Source organism: Cydia pomonella, chromosome 6 (assembly GCF_033807575.1).
Source record: "Cydia pomonella isolate Wapato2018A chromosome 6, ilCydPomo1, whole genome shotgun sequence".
Classification (NCBI taxonomy): domain Eukaryota; kingdom Metazoa; phylum Arthropoda; class Insecta; order Lepidoptera; family Tortricidae; genus Cydia; species Cydia pomonella.
The window spans coordinates 10932652-10959156 of NC_084708.1; the positions used below are offsets into that span (position 1 = coordinate 10932652).

The window sequence follows — 26505 nt, forward strand, 5'->3', positions numbered from 1 at the left end:
GTTTACATACTTATAATAAGGTATCCATAAATTCAGATATACTGTAGTAGCATTTTTCAACCATCTTACTTTTTAGATTTGTTGAAAATTGGTTGTATGTCTGTGATGTTTTTAAATTAGCAGGAATAACGCCACCCATAATAATTGTATTATGTCTGATGGAGTAAGTTCATTCGTTACGTGTCTTCTGACCATCGCGTAGACTTTTAAAGGTAAAAAAACCTGACTACCCATATTTTTCCATATCAAAACATCTTACCTTAAGCTCTCAAATATATATCTGTAGTTTTTGCTTAAACAAATGTTGTGAATATTAGGATTAGGTAATACGCCGCCGGCTGAGCAAAGCTCGTTATTCACTTGTTAGGTTATATATAGGCTATAAATACCTATATATAATAAACAGTAAACAAATGTCGTTCCTATGGCAGAATTAGACAACCCCAGGGAAACAAAAAATAGGCAGCATTAAGTAACTGTAGTCCAGCGCTCAGTCAAGCAACAAGCGTTAATTATTAAAGTGCATTAGGGTCCCAACTTGTCTGGCTGTGATACGAGCCCGTGTATTATGGCCCGTCGATCAAACCTTTGTTCGCAGCGAACTCGCGAAGTGACTAGCGCTTTCCCGGCCATTCCGAAAACCAACCCGAAAGAGCGAACACCGCGGGATCGTCATTTTCATTTGTCATCAATCTATGTTAGGGCCGCTGACATGTAAGTGTTAATTAAGCAGGCCTCACTCGAGCGTAATTAAGAGTATTACAGTGTTATTTTAGACATTAATTGAGATGAAATTTCTTGTTATAATGAAACGGGTGGGGGCGAGACCCGAGTTAGGCAGGCAATTTTGCTTGAAGGTCATCGAGCATGAAAGTCAAAGCACGCTGCAGAGTAAACAAGCTCAAACTGCGATCGAAATGAAGATTCTAAAAAGCGTGACTGGTGTTATCGTTTCCTTGTAAAGTTTCTGGACAAGAAATTTATGCTTTCTAAAAGAGATACAAATATTGCGTCGGAAATTTCTTTGGCGTTAACGTTGTTTGAGGATTTATGTTTTATGAAACGTGAAATATTTTCGATATACTAGTATTTCGCTAGATGCATTTAGTTTTTGGTGAGAGAACTGGTCGCTTTATCATTTGCGGGCACCAAACACTTGGGGCTTAGGCGGCTCGGCGTCGGCGACACACTGTGGAGGGATTGTTTGGGCGACTAAAGGCTGGAGGAAAATGTCGCCGCTTTACTGGTTGTTTGAAAAATAACAGTTTTCTCACAGAGATAAATAGTAAACGACCCTGCTGAGACATTTCTGAAATGAATCGTTAACTGGTTTCGGTTTGTGCTCGGACTAGCAGCGAAAGCTAAATTTAGCAAGGAATAAAGTTGTTTCTAATACTTCAAACCTTACCATAAATGTTTTGTTTTGTTAGTAGTTAGATATGAGAATACATAAAGTGCATATTTAAATTCAAGGACCAAGTCTCTTCCTCAAATTGGACCTGCAGCCTACATTTCATAAACAACAATTAGGTTTTCTATCAAGACGAAAAAAAGAATTCAATGTCTAGCATCTGTTTATGTAGTTGACATCGTAGATTACGCTTTACTTTAAAGTCCACTGATTTCTTCTAAAATAAAAATCTTCCAAGAGCATGTCGGGGCCATGCTCAGAGTATAGGGTTTCGTAATTACTATTCTGTTAGAACAGGCCAAAAATTAGTAAATATCGTTATGTACATTACAAGCATAAGAGAGTACCTCTATTCTGCCACAATCAATCCGATTTGTCGAGACCCGACCCCAAATGACGGAGAACGGCGCAGATAGATGATGAAGAATCCAATTTAAGGTGAATACTTATATTTAAAAAGGACGTTTAATTTTACAGCGTGTCCGAGAATGCTGTTATCAATATACCGTAATGTATGTTAAATATACAAAAAATCTTGTGATAGACGGGACAGCCGCAGAAGTGATACCTTAAGTTATGGAGTGTGGAATTAAAAGGAGGAAGAAAAAAGGAAGAAGATAAAGAAGCCATCTACTACGCCACGGAAAGGGCACATGACATTCGAACCGTTCTCGAAAAGAGCGTACTCCCATCTTAAAGGCCGGCAACGCACTTACATTCCATCTGGTGTTGCAGGTGTCCATGGCCGACGGTAATCGCTTACCATCAGGTGATCCTTCTGCTGGTTTGCCTCCTCTATCATAAAAAAAAAGAAAATGTCTTATGGCAGAACTAATGCAAAAGGGACCAGCTTTCAGCTTTAAATAATAGTTCCTAATCTCTCCGGTGGCGCCAGGTAGGTTCATGGATTACAAAGACCATAGAGGTATAATACTTATAGAGATGATATGGAAGAGGGGCAACAAATAACCCCACCAAATTACGAAGGTTGTTTGTGGTATGCTGTCAGGAATATTAATACGTGTTTTTAATTTTGTCGCATTGCGTATGTTCTGTCCCTCACGGCGCACGCGTATAGCACATCTATATAAAGACGAGGTCTATGACATTTTATTTCGTTGTATTGTGGCGCCGCCTATTTAATGTTGTTTGATGGACACTTTTCATACATAGAGATTTTCCTCCTTTTATTCCACACTCCATACCTTAAGTGTTACATAAACTTAATTTTAAATGAATCACTACAAATGTGCAATTCATACAAAACCAAAATGTTCATACAATTAATGTATTTTTATACACACTAATCAACTTACTGATTAAGTGTGAAATTACGACCTATGATCGAATAATGTTGTAGTACTTTAAGACAAGTAAAAATATAATTTAATGATTAAAGCGATTGAATGGTAATTTTATACATGACTCACGTTTTTGTAACAACTCTACCGTTAAAATATAAATTATATCAAACTTTGCACATTGATTTATTTATTTCACACACTTTTCATTTATTTGATGTAATTAGGCAAATTTGCAAAGCCACATTTAAAAAAAAATAACAGTAATGTTTCTGAGTATAAAATCTCATAATAAATGTTATATTTGAGTACTTACACCAAATTCAGTTTTTTCAGAACAGTGTTCAATATGTTTGTTGTTTCTCAATCTTAACGACTTTTTCTTTCCTACAGATGAAATGGTGATATCGTCCAATAAGTACGAAGTGGTGAACACGGCGCTGAGCTCATTTGAGAGCCGCATGGCGCTGACGGTGAGGCGGCTGACCGCGGCCGACGTCGGCGGCTACCGCTGCGTGGCCAAAAACTCTTTGGGAGAAGTTGACAGCGTCATCAGACTGTATGGTAAACAAGATAATTATAACTATACTCAATAAAATATGTGTCAACTGTAAAACTTTCATAATTTTTCATTCGTAAACTTCGGAGATAAGGGGGGGGGGGGATATGGTATTGTCTTTCACATTTTCCTTCATAAGTAATGTTTTTTTCACTATGAAAAAATATATGTTTTGTAATGTTCATTTTGAGCTCTTTCAAATGTTACCCCACTTGACCTAGTAACTAGACTTTGAAATTTTGTCCCCACTTTATATTGGGAATTTTCCATAATTAATGTAAATAAAAAAAATACCACTTCCAATATATCCGGGGTATTGTTGTTCATTAGTATTCCAAATTTCAAATCGATAGCTTAAGTACTTCTCGAGATATTAAGCAATGTGACAGACGGACGGACGGACAGAGTCGCACCATAAGGGTTCCTTTTGTACTTTTTTGGTACGGAACCCTAAAAACAACAGGTTGCACTCCGGTAGTGCCGGCAGAAGTGAAAACTTGAATAGCAACGTTGTCCATTTTTGATATTTTGGAGAAATTGAGTAGCAGTTTTATAAAAAGAGATAATTCTCTATTGTACGAGTACCTACGTAAATAAATTTGAGTGTGGAAGATATTTTGAAATGCGAATTTTAGTGTTAATATATAACATATTCAAATTAATTGATGAGGCATGAGCAGGACTACAGCCTTACACAATCAGTAAATGTTAATGAATCGTTCACCATCATATTAAGTAAATCAATCACGCTTCTTTTCTGTAACTGTGCTGTTCTTAACTTTTTGGTAAGGAAAAATTTGAGTATCTACAATCATGGACACCCAACAACACAAAGATGCAATACAACACAATTAACACAGATTAAACCTCATTAACCGTTATGACAGCACATTGATTATGAAGAAAATAAAATGTCACACTTGAATGAGATACGATTTTTCAAAAGTAACCAGGCTTTGATGACATTCAATTTGCACGTCACCATGATGTCATGTGTCCGTCTTACGAATTTTCAATCTGACGGTCACGTGACCTGACACGACTGATGGTCACGTGACCTGACGCGACTGACGGTCACGTGACCTGACGTGAGTTTAACATTTTTTCCCCATCACAACAAGTGCACAGCGCCGCTAAGTAAGTTTTCACTTCAAACGTCCAAAATCTAACCCATTTTAAAAGACCAAGTATATTGTTATAATTATGTATAGTAAATGGCCCGTTAGCGGCTAAGCCGTAACCTAATGCGAGTCATTCAGTAAGCCTAGCAGCTTATACATATCTGAGTTAGGTGCCCAGCCGATAACATGACTACTGCCTGCCGTATCAGCCACTTAAATACTAGTTTCATAGTTTGAATTCGGAGTTAGTTGCGCTAAAATATGGTAAACAATTAAATAGGTGAGCTTTACGCATTCATATTGAGCGTTTCGTGAAACAGCGCAAATAAATGTTTTTACAGTCATACGAGTAGGCACATGGGTATATTTTATCATTATTATCGGTGTCAAATATAAAAATTAAAAATTCTGTTTTCCCGTATATATGCTGAGCGTAAGACATAATTAATTTTAGTCTTTATTCATATGTATTACTGCTTTTGTGTTTTTGTATATAAATAGCGGGAATGCCCTTTCACAAAGTCAATAACTATTTTATAATTACTTCATCTTATTCTACAGAAATACCTGGACCAACCGCACGGAACACCAGTCCCGCGACGAGCAAAGAAGAATACAAATACTCAACACCCATGGAAGGCCCTGACGATCAATTCGGATCGGCGGACAGATCCGACGACGAAGAAGATAAAGACGCCATCTACTACGCCACGGAAAGGGCACACAACATTCGAACCGTTCTCGAAAATACCACAAAGAACCGTTCTTTTGTTTTTCCTCCTTCGGTAAAACAAAAACTTAGCAACAAAGTTAGTAAAATATTAAACCAATTAGAAATAGAAGACTCGGATTTCGAACTCAATAGGAGCAGTAATTACAAACAAATTATTTCAGTAGCCTTTACTGTCTTTAGTGTAGCTATCAGTTTACTAAATGGGTAAAATTATATTTATGCTTTCGTGTACCTACTCATCAATGATCTCGAGTATTTGGTAATCTTGTTGCATTTTTATGAAGCGCAGTGTTCTAGTTTGTTGCAAATCAGTACATGTTGCCAATTTAGTCTGTTTCTGATTAAACATTCATTTATTGATTGAATTATTTAAAAGCAGTGTTTTAAAATATTTACATATAGCCCAGTGGAAAATTTTAAAATATTAATATTAATAATAGGTTTAATAGGATTCTACCTAATAATAGTTTTCTGATTAGGCTGATTCATGTTGTTTGTTATTGAGAAATTGTTTACCACTAACTGAATATCTGGATGCCAAAACATGTGCAATATTTTGACATTATAAATATAGACCAGTTTTCTTTCATGTTTTAACATAGACATTTGCAGTTTCATGTAGTTTTAACTTTACAAAAATCATTGAAAAGTTAAATTTTATTACTTTTTCGAGTAAAATTGGAACAATAACAGATAAATAACGATCAGTTATTTATCAATAATAAAAATATAAATGTAGCAAAAATGGAAATATGAATGATTCATCTTAAACTATAAACAAACTAGTTCGTGGCATAAATAAATAAGTACATTTAGAATTCTCGCTCTAGGAACACTTTAAAAAAAAGACTGGAAGTACCTACTCTGCCTCTAAAATATATCTTCACAAAATGTGATATACAAATGTAAAACAATAGAATTAGAATGTGAATGACACAGGGTGGAGCCAGCCATTTGAATCGGCCGGTTGATTTGTTTGAGTGGAAGTAGGTAAATGCAGGATATATGAAATCTTGCCATTATCTTGGAGAACAATGAATTTTTTGCATACGAATAATACTTAAACTACGATTTTGTACTAAGAAAAAAATATGTTATCATGAAAATATTGGCAAATACTTTTGTCAGAAATCGAAGCATTAAAAAAAATATATGGGAAGAAATGCAAGAAATGAATAGTAATGCAAAATTTCAGGTTCAGGTTGCAAGAGGGTCAGAAATTATCGTTTGCCTCATATATCATAAAAGAAAGCTACTGTTTTAGCTTAATTGTTTTAAAAAAATGAATTTTCATTTTGTCTTCTTTCAATACAAATTAAAAAAAAATTACGCGAATAGTAGAGAAACATCGCTATTTGGAATGACATTATGGGATGGCAGATACTTCTGGCATTTTATTTACTTCTTTTAACGCTGACTAAATTTAACTTAGCTATACTGCCATGAAAATGCTATGACATTACCAATCTGTAGTTATATACAACATAAATCAATTTAAGTAAAAATCACAAATTTTTACAGACATCGTAGATAGGAATCAACTTTAAAATAAAATACATACCTTATCACTTACCTAGTATGAAATAAATATAACATGTTAATTCGTGTTGGTATATCAATAAGACTATAATTATCCAAAGACATTTCATTACACTAATAAATTAAATTATATGCCTACTCGAACTCTTGTACCTTAGTAAATATAGTCAATCTTTCAAATGCATCCTTAATTGCTTATAATAGGTATCTTATAAATAATTTCGATTGAGGAAAGCCAACTATAAATATATACATACATAATAAAACTCAAAATACTCCTAGATCTTAGTTATTACATGAAATATATCGAAGATAGTACAAAAAACGGATGTTAAGCTAATTATCTCAGCTATCAAATACCTACAGCCGAGGGTTTGCCAAATGGTTGAGGACATACTGTTTCCACATAAACACGTAGAATATGTTACTGGCAAGCTTTTATTACTTACTGCGATAAAAAAAAAACAATCAAAAGGGCCTATAAGTAAAATATATGACTTACGACCCGATTCGAAGAATGATTAAGACACGTTTAAGATCTTGGGAATATCGATAACTAAACGACATGTCAAAATTTACGTTTATTTCGATTCCGCTGTGATCCCATTAAGATCTATCTACGATATTTCTAACGTCAAAGTCACATTGGTTGCCCGAATCGGCTGCTTCTGTCAATTATACTGCATACAAACGATATCTAAATGAGAACTTATCTAAACCAGAACTTATCGTTATCTTATTTCATTATTCGAATCGGACCGAGACTTTGCTAACAGTAACACTTGACGTTTACAACAAAACATTTAAATGTAATAAATATATTTTTCTGAAATATGAATAAATAGCAGCTATCTATTTTATATATCGTGTCATTCACGACGACGCGTGCCTTGACTCGTATTGTTAAGTTATTAAAGGTTATATTTGACAAATCTGCGCGTCATCGTGGATAACACGAACTATAACTTAAAATTATTGTAATTTCAAGGCATACAAATTGCATTGCATATGATTTAGGGTATTTACATGTTTTGCTTACATATTGTTTTAATACCTTTGCAAGTATTTCGTATAACCTTAATTAGCAAAAATAATGAAGTATTTAGTATGCACCCTTGTAAAGAAGTGTCTCGGCAATGCTTTTATAATTAGTTAATTAGTTTACTTTCCTATACTGTTGTTGACTGTCTCGTGTATATCTTAGTTTAAGTTCTTATAAATAACTAAAAACTGTCATGATTTCAATCGTATTTACATATTTCTAATCCTGTCCTAGTTTCTGATATGATATAAATTGTATATATGATATGATAATATGTAATATTTATAATATTATAAATAAATGACTATGACTAAGTATATAAATATGTTTAATAAAGTATAACAGGTTAAATATGTTTTTATTTACTCTATTTATACAACATAACCTTATAAAATTGTCATTCAAAACGTTATTTCACAGATAAAAAATAAAAATAATTTAAAAATACCATAATAGAATAATATAGTTTAAAGGTACTATGGATATCCTAATTCGATGTAAAAAAAACCGGTAAAATCTGTGACAACCAATCGCGATTGACGATTTGCGAGCTCCATGCTACCCCATGGCTCATGTGTCAATTTTTTTAATAGACACCGCAAATTGTTTTTTTTTTTTTGCTGTTTTATAGGAAATGGCTTAAAGTTTTTAAATGTTTGCCTCCAGGTTGTTACACTCAAAAAATATAAGTACTTACATTTTCTATCTATACTAGCGTGCTTATCTTATCTTATACCTTTAAACGAGCAATTCTTGTATATATATATATTTCTGTGATCTCGGAAACGGCTCTAACGATTTCGATGAAATTTGGTATATGGGGGTTTTTGGGGGTATACAATCGATCTAGATTAGTTTTATGTTTGGGAAAACGCGTGTTTTCGAGTTTTCATGCGTTTTTCTTTCGACGCAGAATATGGTCGCTAATTTCGTGTTGCCGGCCACTGTCCGTCTGGTCAAGCGGGTTATGACGCGGACGGCTAGAAACGAGTGTTACGGGTTCGAATCTCGCCCGGGAACTAACTTTTGTTTTTTTTTATTTATATGCTCAAGTTTATATATAATTTTTTAATTTTTATTGTTTTAGACAAGTTTAATTAAGTAAAAAAATGTATTTAAGATTATCATCTATACACCACCATATTACAATAAATAGTTATAACCGAGCAAAGCTCGGTCGCCCAGGTACTCTTTCTAATGAAATAGGTAATTATTTAAAAAAAATCATTAAGGTACACGTACGATCGGCCAAATTCCAGCTTCAAAGTACGTCAAATCCGGGCCGTATGGCACAGTATACGGCACTACCTCACAAAAATATGAGTGTTAACTATAACTCTGCAACTTCACTCCTTCAAATCAAAGGAAAATTGGTGTGAAGTGTGACTCGAGGAAAGTCAACTAGGTAACAAGTGAAGTTTGAAACCCAGCCACGCTTGCGGTTTGTTCACAGATCACTTACCTCCCTACTAGATTAAAATATAAAACGACTCACGTTCAATGGCACTAATACTAAGAGCAAGCAACCGGGTTAATATTTTCGTTGTCTTGTCTCAAAAAATGTGGGGAGTGTAGCTTTTTGTATGAGATGAAATTTAGTTTTAAATTGTTCTTAGGGTAAATGTAATATACAGTTAAAAAGACATGCAATAGCACTCGTATTTTATTATTTATTTGATAAAATACAGAAATAAAAGCGTGACAGAGTGGTCCAAAATAAGACAACGAAAAGAATTTCGACCCTCCGCTCATTGTAGTTTGCTTCCACCAATATCAATAAAATTTTAATCGAATAAGGGTAAATACTGGCTGTCTAGTGCAGTATAAATAGAATGGAGTAGTGTAGTTTGCGACTTACCTCCTTATTCATCAAACTTTTCAAGCCTCAATTAGTTTATTTATGTTTTATCCCGTTTAAAGCCATTTCTGTCCAGTCGACAGCGCCAAGTTCGCTAAGGTCTTTTTGCACTTCGTCTCTTCAGCGGCACCTAGGGCGCCAAGCGGTTTTCGGTCATTTGGAGCTCCAAAGTACGCGCTCCAGACTGCACGATCTTCACCTATCCGGACTACCTGCCCGAACCATCGGAGTCTGGCAGTTTTCGTTTCTCCAATGATGTTTGGCTCGGTCGCCAGATCTTCAATCTCCTGGTTCCTACGGAGTCTCCAGGTTCTATCCTCTCCCTGTGTGTGTACTAAGATTTTTCGGTAGATCTTCCGCTCAGCTACCAGTAGCGCGCCTTTTTTGTGTTGTGTTTTGTTTTGGGCATAAGGCCAATCCTTATGCTTATGAATAACGCCATTAGTATTTTGCAGTAATACTTTCTATCAATCCCATGACCATAAGTGTCTTAAAGGTGTTATAATGTGTAGTCTATAGGAGGCAGTCCGGTTTGTTCCAAGTTGCCGGATTATTCGCAACATCTACACTCATCTTCATTATGCGAGCGAACTTTGCCATTTTCACACGCCTACCCTACCCTACCCTCTGCGGCGTGTTTTGCTGTATGCAAATTAACCACCTAACTTTGGCAAAATAACAAAGTTTTTTTTTGTTTTAAACCAATTTCGTTGATGATTAGATTCTCTAAGAAAGTGTTTTAGGAGTTCAATAGAAATTGCAAATAATGCAAACAAACCAATTTACCTTCATTACTTCGTAATCTTGCACTTTTTAAGGACCTTACCAACAATTGATATACTTAAATATTACGTTAATATCATTTTCTAGTCAAAATACATGTCGATTATTAATATTTCAGTGAAAACAACCTTCGTAAGATTTTAGGTTAAATGTCAAATGCTAACAAAATCTGTTATATTAGTTTACATTATTTGCTTATTCTATTGAACTCAACTTCATAGCTTTTGGAGTACTGAGGTTTAATTCATCTTGACACAAAACGAATTATTTTATATTTATGTTTATTATGTGTTGCGCAGACAATCGCAAGCACGTAGGCTTGACATTCGCTATTGAACATTAACTCCTAGTATGAAGCTATTGGGAAGTGCGCTTCCCAATAGCGTTACGTGACTGAAGACCCTTCAATTAATACACACTACTTATATGATAACCAATTCATCCTTATAATGATGAAAATACATTAAAGATTATCGTGAAGAAATACACACAAAATTCACAATGAAAGATAATAATAATCGATTATCAAGGGCTTGTTAGCGTAGGTATACTAGATGCGGCCAAAGATGATCCGTATGACAGTTCCTCCAATTTGCTTTTAAATGGAATTAATATAAAAAAATTATTAATGAAATAGGTTTAACAATATTTTCATAACTTAACTGTTACATGTATGAATAAAAAAATGTGTTATAGTACTAAAAAAAGTCCAAAAACATTTGACATTGACATTTACTCCATACAAAAATAAACTGTCATAGGGATCATCAATGGTCGCGTCAAGTATAGCGTATATAAGCAACGCCATGAGTATTTAATCAATAATTTTATCGATGCCTTAATGTGCAGTAGGTTCAGAAAACGTTGATTATAAAAAGCCAAAGCGCTTTTTTGGATCACAATACGACTGCAATAAATTTAATTAGCATTCTTGATGTCTTTCTCGAGGGACTGTATCGATTTGACTCCTGACTTTTTGACTTTCGCTCGATAGAAAAACATCACGAAAATAGGTCTAAAATGCACTTAAAAATTTTGTAATAAATCAGCAATATTATGTTTGAGCGAACGTATCGATTACTTTTTTTATTTAAACGTTCAAAAAAAAATTAAGGAACGTGATATTTACGCTCCCGGCAGTGGCGCGACACTCAGGACCTTCTGGTCATTCTCGGCTCCGTTTGGCTCAGCATTGCTCCGAGCAATTATTAGGGTTAGCACAACAAGTTCATGACGTCGTCAAGACGTCTCTATACGTGCACGACCACAAATAAGATAATAACTTGAATTTTGACAACCCTAAATATCCGAAAGGGATAGTGCCGTACATTAGAAAGGGACAGCATAATTCGACCCTGAATCGCTGTCAAACTTCGGTTTTGTAGGTAGTGTCATTTCTGTACGGTAAGTAGTACTATTATTTATTCTGTGTTCCCGGGCACACACTTCCATCTCGCTCACGCTTACGTTCAGTGAGAGTGAGAGAAGAACACGAACAAAATGGGCCTTAATATATCAATATAAAGTTATGTATCACGTATTATTTAACCATCATTTGAGCAGATTATTCATAAACATCTTTAAAACAGATCACTAACGGTTATTATTGCAATTCGCTGAAATCGTATTCCGTGCGGATACTACGCAAAACGTAAATAATTATTTTATTACTACGATACAATATTTTAAACAGCATTGATGCTGTGCGACGGTCCGGAGGTTAATTAAAACGCGTTTGAATTCCCGGTTGTAAATTTTCCTGTTTTCGGTTTTTTACGAACTTTTCGACGAAGCATCCAGTTTTCTGTTTATTTATGAGCTTTGGCTAGCGGCCGACGGACTGCCGGCTTGACCAACAATATTTTCACATTAATGTTTGCTGTTTTTTGCAATACCATTTTAGAAGCGTAAATAAATATACAGTGCCCTGGATGACCATTGTGATGGGCTAACCAAGAATGTTTATTTAACAACATCGATTTTGATGTTAGCACTCTCTTGTCTACATTTTTAGTTTATAACATAATTATCTCGATAAGAAATTAATTTTAATGTTATACATAAGTATATTAAGTATATGAAATAGATTATTTCGCTCCGTAGTCGGACTAGGCGAACTCTACTTAACAATGGTATTAAGGGCGTCCGCTTGCTGGTGCGGGTGCACGAAGCAGGCACACGCACGCGGGTGCCAGTGTAGGAAAAATCCGCCGCACGCCAGTTAGTGCTCAGCCGCTCCGTGTTACCGCGCCAGCTGGCGGACGTCCTAAGACTCCCTTTGGCAAAATGGGGAAAATGTTTTTGTTTATCAAGAAACACCTAAGTATCTATCAATAGGACAGCCCCTTAAATCCGCACCGCAGATAGTTATCGACTAATCATTCCTATAGACAAGTGAGAGAAAACAAAGCACGACACGGCGCAGTAACGAGAAAATAATCAATCTCCGAACTCCACTTGGAAGCAATCAACGGTCTATTATTGCGTCCATCCAATCCGATAAGAGAGCCGATACATCAAAGATGTCCAGCTCCTACTTATTACTAGCCAATGTACCTATTTTTAGATACAATAATCGAAAAATCTAGTGCAGCCGAGAAGCCCATCGGAGATGACGGGGTATGTCAGCTACAGGCGCGATGTCCAAGTAAATCGATAGTGAAGCGGTGACTATTCCGTCACCTGTCAGGCATGTCCCCGTGTCAAGTATTTTTGACTGTCAGCAGCGGATATTGACGTGGATATTCGATCAGTAACGCAGTTACGGCATTTATTCATGCACAAATTACGATGAACAGGCACAAACTATCTCTTGTTTTATAGAAAATTTAAATCTTAAACATGATTGTGCAATATTCTTCTAACACATAATTATTCTTTTAATATAACTACAAATGCAGGGGAGCCCATAATGCTAATTTTGGTAATCGAACTAATTTTGGTAATTATAAGAACTAAGTTCATTTTGAAGTTTAGATTGGAAGAAGAATAATTTATAATATTATGATAATTATGTACCTACTTTACTTTCATCGGTGCGGGGAGCGTTACAATTATTTAAACAGACCCCATCTCACATAGACAAAGGTACGCGTACTTACACGTACATAATATAGCCAGTTAGTTGTACTTACACTACTTACCTACTTATAATCTTATTTCTATAAATCTTGTATATTTTGCAATTCAATCAAATGAGCTCAACGTGTCGGCAACGCGCATGTAACTCCTCTGGAGTTGCAGGCGTACGGAAGCTACGGTGACTGCCTACCTTCAGGTGAGCCGTATGCTTGTTTGCCACCGACGTAGTATATAAAAAAGTAAACCTTTTAGCGTTATGACTTCTACAAAAACGTTTCGACATTTAACCAGAGATGTGAAGAATAGTTTTTAAAAAGTATTAAAATACAAATACTTCCTTAGTTCCAAAATAGTTTTTAAATTTGTATTTAAAATACTCAATACAAAATAGATATTTTCAAAATACTATTTTAAAATACAAATACTTTGCGATAAGAGGTACTCTGAATAGTGAATACTCGGTATTTTCTGGGTTGGTAAGGCTCTCTATATTCTTTAAAAACTGTTGTGTCAATCAGTCCTCTTAGAACGCAAATTTCGAGTATTTTTCCCATGTTAACCGGTTCAATGGACTTTCAAGTCATGGTTTTTAACGGTCAAAAAGCATTAATTGAGTTGTAATGTTTTACAGTCCGTATATGCCACTCGTTGGTTTATGAAAAGGTCATGTTTGTGTTTCACCAGGGCAGAAAAGCTTGAAAACTCTTGTGTCTTGAAACCTTCACAACGCTCAAGCTTCCACATTTTTAACCACTCACTACGCTGTCATGTGCTGCGCTATTAAAAAGATTCAATGTCAAAAGAATGACATTCTCGCAAGGATTCTAATGTCAGAAGAGATTGTAATTCCTACCTATATTACCTACTAATAAGTATTTTGAACTTTGAAAACAGGTCACAAAAGCTATTTCAAATAAAACACAAAATAGTTTTCTTCAAAAGGTATTTAAATACAAAATAGGTATTTTGCATTTTAAATACATGTATTTCTAATAATTCACATCTCTGCATTTAACCTACAAAATAGAAACGGTTTGAAACAAGCTTTTTCGCTAAATATTTTTGTGACCCTTTTCAAAAAATCATATCGTCAACATATGACTATTGGCATATGACCGAAAAATGGCAACGGCACAAAGCGTAGCTCGTAGGCCCATCTAATTTGGTAGGTGTCGTACGTGGGGACACATTAAAGCAATTACGTGTTAAAAGCCCGTCTAGTGCCCGGGGCGCCAGCCTCAAAGCAAAGATACACCCATTTCGTTACACCGGTAAATACATAAAGCTGAAAAAATGTTGTTTTCAGTTTATTTATTTTTACGTGGAAAAAATATAATTTTGTCCTGTTATTACCTACTCAAGCAAAAACTTTGTACAGTTTTTTTAATAACCGTAATTCAGAGTAAAGCCAAAACTATAAGCTGTTACGTAATTCACATTCTTTTCGTATTCTAATAGAATAGGTATGAAATGCCTGTATTTTGCCAAAAGCAAGTTAGGTTTTTGGGACGTCACATAGTTACTTTACAAAATATTAAAACTCGAAATAGACCTAATTAGATGACAGCAGCCGACTCGTCACTTTAAAATTAACTCTTCAATTGACTTGCCCAGAATGTAACCTATTTCAAAAGTGACATCCTATGCAACCTGTCACTAAGAGATCTGCTAAAAAAGGAGCTTGCCCAGAATCTTCTCAAGTAGTAATTGTGTACTCGTATAATAACTTAGGTATCTTAGGTAATAGGTAGGTATTAGTATAGGTCCATTTTTTATAGCATTAGAAAGAAGGTAAGCGATTTTGATATGTTTTTTTTTTTATCGAAAAACACTTATGAAAAATAAGTCACGGCAAATATGTAGGTAACAATTATAAATCATATACAAAATCATTTACATTGTTTTGCTTTCATGAGTAATAATCTAATAATTACCTACTGATTTTTATCAATAAAAAGACGTCAAGATTGTTTACCTTTTTTCTTATGCAAAAAAAAAACGAACTATAGGAAGAGACTATAGTCTGTTTTTTAACTATGACATACTATTTTCTCTGGGCGGTACGCCTATAGAAAATAGTATGTTACGCTCATTTTTTTCGTGCATAGAAAATGTATGGCATGGTACTTAATAGTAAAAGAACAGCCTATACCAAAGAAGGCAATCTACATCTAAAAAGCGCTTACAGTGAATTTATGACAGCACAGAATTAGTATGTTTGTGGCGCAGACGGAGAACATTTTAACTTTTAAAGCCCAGTAGGTTCGTGTCCTTCTCACTCTCACTAAGCGTAAGTGCGAGCAAGATGGATGTGCTCGGGACCGCGGATATCATGTTTTTGAATTTAATTTTTTTGTGTTGAATTCAAATTTAATTTTTGGCAACCGATTTTAAATCTAAAAAAGCACCTCGACTTTTCAAAAACTCCTTTCTTTTAACCATTATCAGCAGGAGTTCCCGGGTTCTAATCCTGGTAAGCATATTTATGTATTTGTATATTTTTCACAAAAATTTAATTCTCAGTTATGGATGTTTCGATGTATATAAATACTTATAAAGTATATATTATTTTATATATCTCCGTCTAGAACTCACAACGCAAGCCTTATTGCCCTTATTGAGCTTACTGTGGGACTTGGTCGATATGTGTAAAATTGTCCTATAATATTTATTTAATTAATTAAATTTAAATAGCATTTTATAACAGTTTAAACGACACGCTGTACACATAAATTTAATCAAGCCAAAATAATAAAACGTAATGACAGTAATTTAATTCATAGAATCATAAAGTATGTAAAGAAAAATATTTAATATATTTCAGTTTTGCATACCTTCCTAAATCCTAAATAAAAACAATGAGCTTTTTTATAAAAATTAACCTACCTAATCTATGTATTGGCAAAGAAACCCAATAGGGTACACCGGTAAACAGGCATGGTTATATCCACTCTATATGATGTATATATATTTCGATACAGCGAAGATTGTAAGGTTCCTAAAGATTTATTCAAAAATTAAATGAAATATGCTCGCTCTCAGTTGCCTTCTAGATTAAACCGGTTAATGAGGTTTCTACGATATAGCAAATTGCTTCAGCATGGTACTTTGTTAAAGTACAAATTTTAGTACAAATTTTATTAAAACTCGTGTACAAAATTGCATTGTAATGGTAATCGACCTTTAAAAGGTCTTGATTAATTATTTGCCTCCTACATGGTGACAAATCAATACCATTAAATTGTTTTACTGGTAACAGTAGGTAATGTAATGAAATATATATTTTCTCAATTATATCATGCAATAACCGATAGTTAAAACTTAATAAAATGCTCTTTAAATTTACACTAATATTTTCTATAAGTATTTCATAATAATGATATTAAATTAATGCGTTACAGTGGTACACATCAATATATGGTACCATTCTTCTCCTCATGTTGTTGTTGTTTAACCTCTTTTATTAATATTGATACCCGAGCAAGCAACAATCCCAAAATTGAAACACGAGCGTAGCGAAAAGTGGAATCTTGAGCGTTGCGAGGCTTGAAAGGCACGAGGGTTAAACAAATTTTTCTACTAAGTGAAACACAACCACCACCACTATGATAAAAATACTAACTGTTAAACTTTACAAATCAAATCCAAATAAACGTTAGTAAGTTCTACCAGCCAGCATGAGGAAACAACTCGAAAACATCAACTTACTTTGCTCAGCTTGTGGATAAAATACAACATTCTCAATAGTTTGAAGAATAAAGAGAGCCTTTACAAACTGTTTGGGGTGAAAAATACATCTGCAGTACATATACAAGGGTGATTAGCACTAATACGTGCGTATGTCGAAAATTAAAGGGCCATTTGTACTGTAAAGCGTTTCACAAATCACGAGCGAATAGACTACTAGTATTCGCACTTGTATCCTAATAAAATAATAGTATTTTATGCAACAGTTGTTTAAGAAGGGTCAAAAAAGGCGAACATTGTAAAGGAATACGCCACGAGCATTTTTTGACCTACTTATACAACGTTGCATACAATACTTTTCCTACGAGTCAACAAAAATAAATCTTAATTTAGGCAAACAAAGCAAAAGTATTTAGCCAAGACGCGCGAGCATACCTTGTTACGCGCCCTTCACCTTGGCGACACCTCGTAACTCATGAGGCCCTGGTACTTGCTACTTGCTAAATTAAAGTTTTGGACAGTTTTTTCTCGATTTTGGCCACCGTAGCCTACGGAGACTAACAAGCAACGCTAAGCGGTCTTCGTAGTCTATGGGTTATAGGACATTATTACACAACTTGACTAAATCTCACAATAAGCTCAATAAGGCTTGTGTTGTAGGTACTTAGACAACGACATAATATATTTCATTTCATTTTATTTGCGTTAAACATGGTACAATGGATATTATACTATTGTTATTGGGTAACACATGATTAACTACATAGTAGCATGCAAATTAATTACACCTTAAACTCTAGGCCATACAAACAAAATAGACAGGTATGTACAACATAATTCAAATGTCAATACTAAAACTAAAAACAATTAATTAGAAGGAACCATCAATTTAAAATGTCATTAATATTATACAAGTTTTTTTCAATTAGGTAGCCATTTATAGGGTGTGTGTAGGGCTGAGTGTTTTGTAAATCTGATTTCTCAAATTCTGTGTAACCTCTTACTATTTAGCTGAACCTAAACGTAGATAGGTACTTTTCGTGCTTCTATATAAAGATATGTTTAACAAACATGGAAACTATAGGTCTAGATTAAGATAAGAAACTGTAATAATATATTTTTTTTGTATGACCGTTTGTTTCATATTTAAATAAATAATAAATAATAAAATAAATATAGAGTCTTGGTTTTAGTGCTAATATGCATAGAAAACACACATGACTCAGAAACAAATATCCGCGCTCATCACACAAATAAATGCCCTTAACAGAATTTAAACCCGGATCATCGGCTTCATAGGCAAGAAAATCGTAATGTACTATTTTATACACCTACTCTCGTTTGCCTCCACCAGGCACAGATGGGAATAGGTGTTTTCATATAAATCTTTCTCATTTGACCCTGCATGCAGTATGGTGGCATTGGTGTCGGTCACGTAGGGCCACAAATGAAAATGTGTCGTACACCACTTGAATATATGACACCTGTTGTCAATTATTTAAGTGAATTAATAATATTAATTAACTAGAATTGAGCAAACATTTCATCCAATTTTATCACTGTTATCACCGCTGAGAAGCTTTTCTTAGTGGTTTATGGCTACATATTTATCACGAGGCAACTATAATAAAAGAACGGTTATTTTATAAACAAATACCGACATCTTTTCTCATCAAATGTTGATGGGTGCGGGCCTTTATGGCGCTTTTCTTTCATAATAATGACCAATTGTGGTTATAAATGAGTCTAATTGAGAGAAAATAATGATAACAATTACTGGAAATATATTTTATTCCTTGAGTGATAATAATTCTTCGAGGAATCTAGTAATAATAAGCATTTTCATCTTTTGTTTTAACAATATTTAAAAAATAAAACTTTGTCTATTGTCTATATACAGGTTTTTTTTTTTAATAAGTGCCAAGTTATCTTACAACTACAATCACCAGGTTGTATTTCATGAACCGTGTTAGCTAGACAGTTGAAGTTTTCACAGATGATGTATTTCTATTGTGGCTATAACAAGAAATACTAAATACAGAATAAAATAAATATTTAAGCAGGGCTCCCATACAACAAACGTGATTTCATTGCCGTTTTTTGCGTAATAATACGGAACCCTTCGTGTGCGAGTCCAATTCGCGCTTGGTCGATTTTTTTGTCAAATTTTTAAACTTAACCCTTTAATGTTCATTTCTTTTTCTATTTTTTTCTGTTACAATATTTTTTTTGATTCTGTTGTAAAATATTCTTGACATTGCGAATTAAAGAGTTAAAAAGGTAAATAAATATTTTTCAATTCAAACGAAAACATTAAGCGTGTACTTGAATGGGCGAGGGGATTTTCTACATAGAGAATAGACGCTTAGCACGAGGAATTTGGTACATTGACCCGTATGTTCCTATCTCTATCGCAGGCGTGTTGTTATATTGCTGTCCCGCCCATGATGCCGGTGGTAATTACACTGTTCTAGCGGGACAGAAATATAATTAAGTAAATAATATATAAAGAAATATAATAAAATAAATAGGAGCAGACATTAACCCGTCCGTGATTCCTCGTACTAAGCATCCTTTATTTACTAATATTGATAAGCGTAAGTTTCAAATAAAGGTCATTCGTCAAATCAACTTCCAGCATCACCAAATACGTGACGTTGATATTTCGAAACACTAGCTTAAACAAAGTTATGCAATTTCAAATACGCCTCGAAAACAGTCTAAACCCCAACGATACCATTCTCCAAGTGCCCCAATTCATCGGGATTGAACTAATGTGAGAAACAGAGCGGATCCCAGCCTCGGCCCAAACGAGCTGCACGACTGTTTGCCTAAATCTGACAGCTGTAGCTAATTCGAAATGTACTCCACTAAATAATGTAATGGAATTCTGAAACTACGGTCTTACCGTTTATTTCAATGTATTTCGTTGCTTTGGATTTATATGTACATCTTTCACACCTAGACTTGTGTAAATTTTGAAACTATAACATACGTATTTATGTTAAAACATGTTTTTTTTTTGTAAATTTATTGATTTTCCAGGGTCACTACCCAGTACCTGTCAGGCGAGACGACTTGTGTCGTAGAGAACAGCCATTTCAATATAATAAATGCGAAAGTGACCATGCCTGGCTCTTTGTTTGTTACTTCTTCACATTTAAACCGCTGAACTGAAAGGTTTGGAGATAGTGAGTCCCAAAGAAGAGCACGTGACGTCTTATTTATGATCGAATAATTCTGTCAAGACATCAAGTTGACTTTTTTGTATCATAAGCAACGCATTGATGCGATAACTATTTTATTTTTCAAATATTAATGTGACCAGCTTATGGTCTTTCCAACACGATTTTTTTAATCCACAATAGCAAAGCATCTAAACTATCATCTGACAAGGTTTCAATCGGGATTGTGTGCTGGGCAGCTGATGTTCACGAGAGTTCATAACCTATCCTTCTAAACGAGCTATCGCCCGGAATGTGATAACCAACGAAACTCCGCGATCTATAATTTTATTTTTCAATATTAAATATTAAATATATTTATTTCTTTAATCGTATGTTAGGTTACTTATAAACACTTCACAAAGTCACTGTATTGCTTTGTCGCTCAAATAAATCAGGTCCTTCAAGTCTATATATACACGTAGCTATTAATCAATGCGTACGAGTAGAATGGAATAGACCTATCATAATTAGATCGTTACGTGACATTTCAACTCCATTGTGACTATCACTTCAAAGCGAAGCCGAAACCATAATAGTGCCTTTACGCAGCCGTCGACTGCACGTCGGTAATTAAATTTCGATTGTGACACAGTCAAAAGCCTGACGGAATAGAACATGTCAAGACCATGAAACAATTACTAGCATGCAAACGCGGATCGGTGGCGCAGCGGTACGTGCCAAAAAGCCAGTGAGAATCCATCGCTTCCCGACCACGTCTGTTATTGCTCCTGACAATATTTTATACGGCTGTGAAAATTGCAACCGCGCGCCCAACTTTAACAATTTACACGCTGCGCCCCCGTTGCATATAACTGCGCTTACAATAGTGCTTTTCCGCGTTAGTCTGAATGAGGTAATGTGATAAGGGTGCCCTAAATGAGAGAGGTCTGAAATGAGGAGGAGTTTTACTCGTGCGAACTATTACCAACACGCTCGGACAATCCTGCCCTTGAAATCAAAGTAAAATAGGATTGCGTTGTAGAAAACTTCATTAATTTTCACGGACATAAAAATGATGTTTCTGTCTCTTAATGATAGAATTTTAAGTAGGTACCATGGTTTGTATTCGTATCCATTGAGTAAGCAAACCTCTCCATTGCTTGAAAGCTTATAAAAGTATTTATCTAACTGTTTAATTAGGTACTTAAAATTTTCTATGGATTTTTTTTTTCATGATACTGGAGGCAAACGAGCAGACGGATCACCTGATGGTAAGCGATTACCGCCGCCCATGGACACCTGCGACACTAAAGGGGTTGTAAGTGTGTTGCCGGCCTTTAGGATTGGAGTACGCTCTTTTCTTGAAGGTTTGGAGGAAAGAAAGTTAGAATCTCATAATATGTAATCATAATATATTCACTTCTAGAAATTATATAGTTCGGATTAGTCTTTCTCCAAATATATTTATTTAAATCAAAACTGTTTTTTCGGGTAAGTAACTAGATATTAGGCTAGGTACAGCTCAAAACAAAATAAAGATGCTTACCTCGCATGAATGCCTACAGTTTGTAAATAAAATACAATAACACTCCGTAACAAGTGCTACACATAATTCACCATTGTGTTACCAACACTTTTCTAGAACCAGGTTCCAAAACAGGATTGTGTGGCGAGATAATTACTTTTGCAATGAAAAAAGTCCCGCAGGTGGTAAACAAGGTAGGGTTTTATTTCGCTCCAACGTATTTTTTTATCTTTATTTTTTATCCACTTAATCCGGTGTGTCACAGACCTCACGTACGGTGTTATTAGCATGCGGGGAAACAAATCCAATCTGCCAAACACTCTGCGGTACTCGTAACAAGACGAGCGAACTTTGCTAGACTTGTCACGTATACGCGAAACTCGAGCGTATGAGATACACACGGATGCACACTTTTCTGGGGCGATTCATCTTTATTGCCGTTCAGTAAGAACTGCAATGGCCTGACAGAGCGAGCGGAGCAATAGAATTAGAACAGGTGCTTCCATTTTATACAAACGTAAATCGCTTAGCAGAACTGCGGCGCAAATGCAGTTCCTACCAATAGTATATATCGTCCATTAAATAGAAAAGCGACACAAGTCAAAAATGTACTTTTTTACAGGGGAGCTGTTTAAAGATTTTGTATTCGTTTTTTGTTAATGAAATTTTAATTAGTACATTAATATTATATGTGTCATATATCAATTTGTAGGTGTATCAACCCTCTTTTGATGTGTTTGGTCATTTGTAAGTAAATTGTGCCGTACAAACTTTTATCAGCGTAAACGTCCGTTTTGCATAAAAAAATAACATAAACTCTGATTATTTTTTTAAAAGCAAAGGTCACAAATACAAAAAAATAAACATTTATTGAATATAAAGCATACAAAAATCATGTGTTAGACATGGAAATATTCTTTTTAATAAAAATAAACCAAACCAAACTTATTTCTTTACATTTACTTATTGTCAGAACATGGATATACGACACAGTCTCTATAAATACTATAAATCTTAGTAAAAAAGAAATCAACAGGGTTAGACCTATATTTTGTTTTACTTGTATGATAACAAATAATGTTTACAAATAATGTGTATTATAAATACATAATAACAAAATCACAAAATAGCTCACGTTCTAGGCAAAAATAAACCTTCGCTAATATGGTAAACGCTTTTTCAAAAATAAAATTTCTCAGCACAATCGTTTGAGTGACATAAAATATGTTATTATAAAATTTGTTTGTACACCTGTTAACTATAAATCACACATAAAATTGAGATCAACAAATTGTCTTACTATATTAATCTTAACGAGTTACATTTGTATAGCTTAATCACCTAAATATTTTCAAGGTACAAAACTTACAATATGTGATTAAGAATATAATTTTTGGCATAAAATGGTAATATATTTACTTTTCTAAGAAATACTTAAAAGTTTTAAAACGAGATGTGCAGTTTTTCGTTAGCTTAATTAAGCTTTTTAAACTTGTTATTAAGTTTTAACATATACTTTCAATAACAAAATCACAGCATTTAAGGCACTTAAATCAAAAACAACCATACTTTTATCAGCAACATTAGAACAATCCTCGTCTATAATAGCTTCTTATGCAATTTTAATGTTAGTTACTGAAAGTTCTATAATATTGAGAACAAAATCACAGCTTTTAAGGCACTTAAATAAAAAAATCGTTTTAACAACAACATGAGAATAATCCTATTCTATTATAGCTTTTCACAGTCAATCTATGCAAATTTAATGTTAGTTACTAAAACTTCCCTTACATTAAGAACAAAATCACAGCTTTTAAGGCACTTGAATCACAAAAAAGTATATTAGTTTTAACAATAACATAAAAATAATCTTCAACTTTGAAAGCCTTTCGCGGTTTATCTATCCAATTGTAATCTTAGTAACTCGATTTTAATTACCGTTTAAAAAACTCTCGTAGAATGATTTATAGTAGATAGGTATGACCTTTTGATTAGTAAGATTCAGAATACCACGTATTTTTGTTTCAGGAACTTGTAATCTTCGATTATAATTTTTTTTCAACTGAATGCTGTTCCGGAGTTTCCGGACACTCTTCTTTTGGCCCCGTTTTAACGTGGATACAGACTTAAAATCGTCCTCTGTGTTGGATGTTTTTATAAAAACCTTGTGCTTTTCGTCATGAACAGTTTTCATCACCTTTATGTCAGTCCATTTTATCGTTTCTCCATCCTCAGTAACCGTATATTTACCATCAGCTAAAGCTTTAATGTTCCAGAAATCTTCATGGGTTAATTCAAACACATTGTAAGAATCACCTTGTTTTGTTGCGGTTTTAATAAGAGTAATGTATTGTTCTGGGACATATATTGACGAGGATTTTAATGCCTTGGATTTTATTGAATAGTAGAATGAACCGAATCTCCTTCATTCTGGGTGTGCCCAGTGATCAAAAATGTATGGGTAATACCTCTAATGTTAGAATACTCATTGATTTCTATTGGTACATAGCTAACATAAATTTGTTCTTTTGTTGACCTCAGCAATGGTCACTATAAAATACCACATCCAGATCTTCAGTAGCGTTATAATTCAAGTCTTTTAGGTAAGTAAGCACACATGACCCTATTTTTTCACGCCTCTAGCTCCTTCTCCTTCATGCCAAACATAGCAATTTGTTCGCTTTGTGACCAGCTCCGTAATCGTGAAATTAAGAAGGTTCAATTTGGTAATGTAATAAAAACTGGATACATCACCTTGTGGACAAGGCATTACCGCTTGTAAATCGTAAACCGACACTCGGAAAGTATTACTAACGTTTTTTTTATCACTATTTTTTTCATCTCGAGTCAGTGACTTTTCTGTTATGTGCAAATCGAACTCATCTTGTAAGGCTTCTTTTTCTTTGGAATCAGCATTTTTATAAATTTTTGATTTGAAAAACGAAATATTGTTTCTGTCTTCATCATCAGCTCCAAGATACTAAATTATTGTACTGCCACGTGAACTAAATAAAACATGCCAAGCTTTATTTACAATTACTTTAAAATTAACTTCTAAAATTTGGTTTCATTGTCAATTACACACAGTGTCAGGTACACACAAACATACAACTTAGTTTCACGTGAAGCTATTTCAAGCGTATAAAAATAAAACCGTTAGTGGGTAAATTTACGATATTAAAACATTTAATACAGGGATTACAGGGTTTGAAAAACAAACACCATAGTAGAAATTTCAATATAACATTTAAAACTTTTAGTTGTTTTCTACTATATTTTTAAGCAAAACGAACACATTACAAAGTAGTACGTTTTTTTATATAATTATTTTATTTATTTCAACAAATATTTCATGCAAAACAAACATATTCAAGAATGTGGCTCTGGCACATTTATGGATTTAAATATATCTGAATACTAAACGGTTGCAAATGCAAATACGATAGTTTTGTTTTTTGAAACGTAAAATTGAACTGTACATTTTAGAATCAAAACTGCCACGTTTCATATAACGGCCCCTTTGTGTATAAAAAAATAAAACGGATACATATTTAATTTTATTAAGAACGGCCACAGGTACGAACATGGCACTTTTGATTCATGGGTTAAAATATATTTTTAATTCAAAACGGTTGCAAATTCAAAAACGGCAGTTTTGTTTTCGGAAAAGTCCAATTTAAGTGCAAGTTTAAAAATCCAAACTGCCACGTTTCGTATTACGACTCATTTTTGTATAAAGAAATACAACACATACATATTTATGTTTATTCAAAACGGCCACATGTACTAATATGGCACTTTTGATTGATGGATTCAAATATATTTTTAATTCAAAATGGTTGCAAATTGAAAAACGGCAGTTTTGTTTTCGGAAAAGTCCAATTTAAGTGCATATTTTAAAATCAAAACTGCCACATTTCGTATTACGACTCCTTTGTGTGTAAAGAAATACAATACTTATATATTTATTTTATTCAAAACGGCCACATGTACAAATATGGCAATTTTGATTGATGGACTCAAATATATTTTAAATTCAAAAAGGTTGCAAATTCAAAAACGGCAGTTTTGTTTTCGGAAAAGTCCAATTTAAGTGCATATTTTAAAATCAAAACTGCCACATTCCGTATTACGGCTCCTTTGTGTATTAAGAAACACAATACTTACATATTTATTTTATTCAAAACGGCCGCATGTACAAATGTGGCACTTTTGCTTATATATTTCTAAATGAAACCACTTCTTTTTTTGTTTTATGGCTCTTTTTCACAAAACTGTCTTGCATTCGGGTCGACGGTAGAGTCGCAACTGACAAAATGGCGGTTTAGCACTGAAGTTAGTCACGAAGGAGTGATAGTGCAAAAAGGGCACCTGCATAATTTTGGTAATTTCTAACGACAAATCGACAGGTGTCTTTGTGCCACGTGATAATATTATGTTTATAATGTCGTTTTTGCAATAAAATAAATTTCGATTTTTTTTTAGTTGTGTCGCTTTTGTATTTAATGGACGATATTATGTGAATATTTACTACCTAGCACAGTTGTGGAAGTTTGCTGTATTAATTAATCGCGGGACGTAATACTAATCAAAAGATAGTCTTTTTTTTTAATATCGTGTGTTACTTACCTCGACAATTGCTGAAAAAATACTGAAAGTTTATTATAAAATTTATTATTTTTCATACAAAAAGCAATA

The 26505-nt window shown here is 34.0% G+C and overlaps 1 protein-coding gene across 2 annotated transcripts in view; it reads left to right on the forward strand.

The window, feature by feature from the left end:
- The window catches only part of LOC133518931 (lachesin-like), a 33379-nt gene extending 27870 nt beyond the window's left edge, over positions 1-5509 (forward strand). For both annotated transcript variants that reach the window (XM_061852725.1, XM_061852724.1), the window contains 2 exons: positions 3106-3276; positions 4954-5509. In XM_061852725.1, the coding sequence (XP_061708709.1) occupies positions 3106-3276; positions 4954-5333 (551 nt within the window). In that variant the 3' untranslated portion in view covers positions 5334-5509. The remainder of the gene's footprint in view (positions 1-3105; positions 3277-4953) is intronic.
- The last annotated feature ends 20996 nt before the right edge of the window (positions 5510-26505 follow it).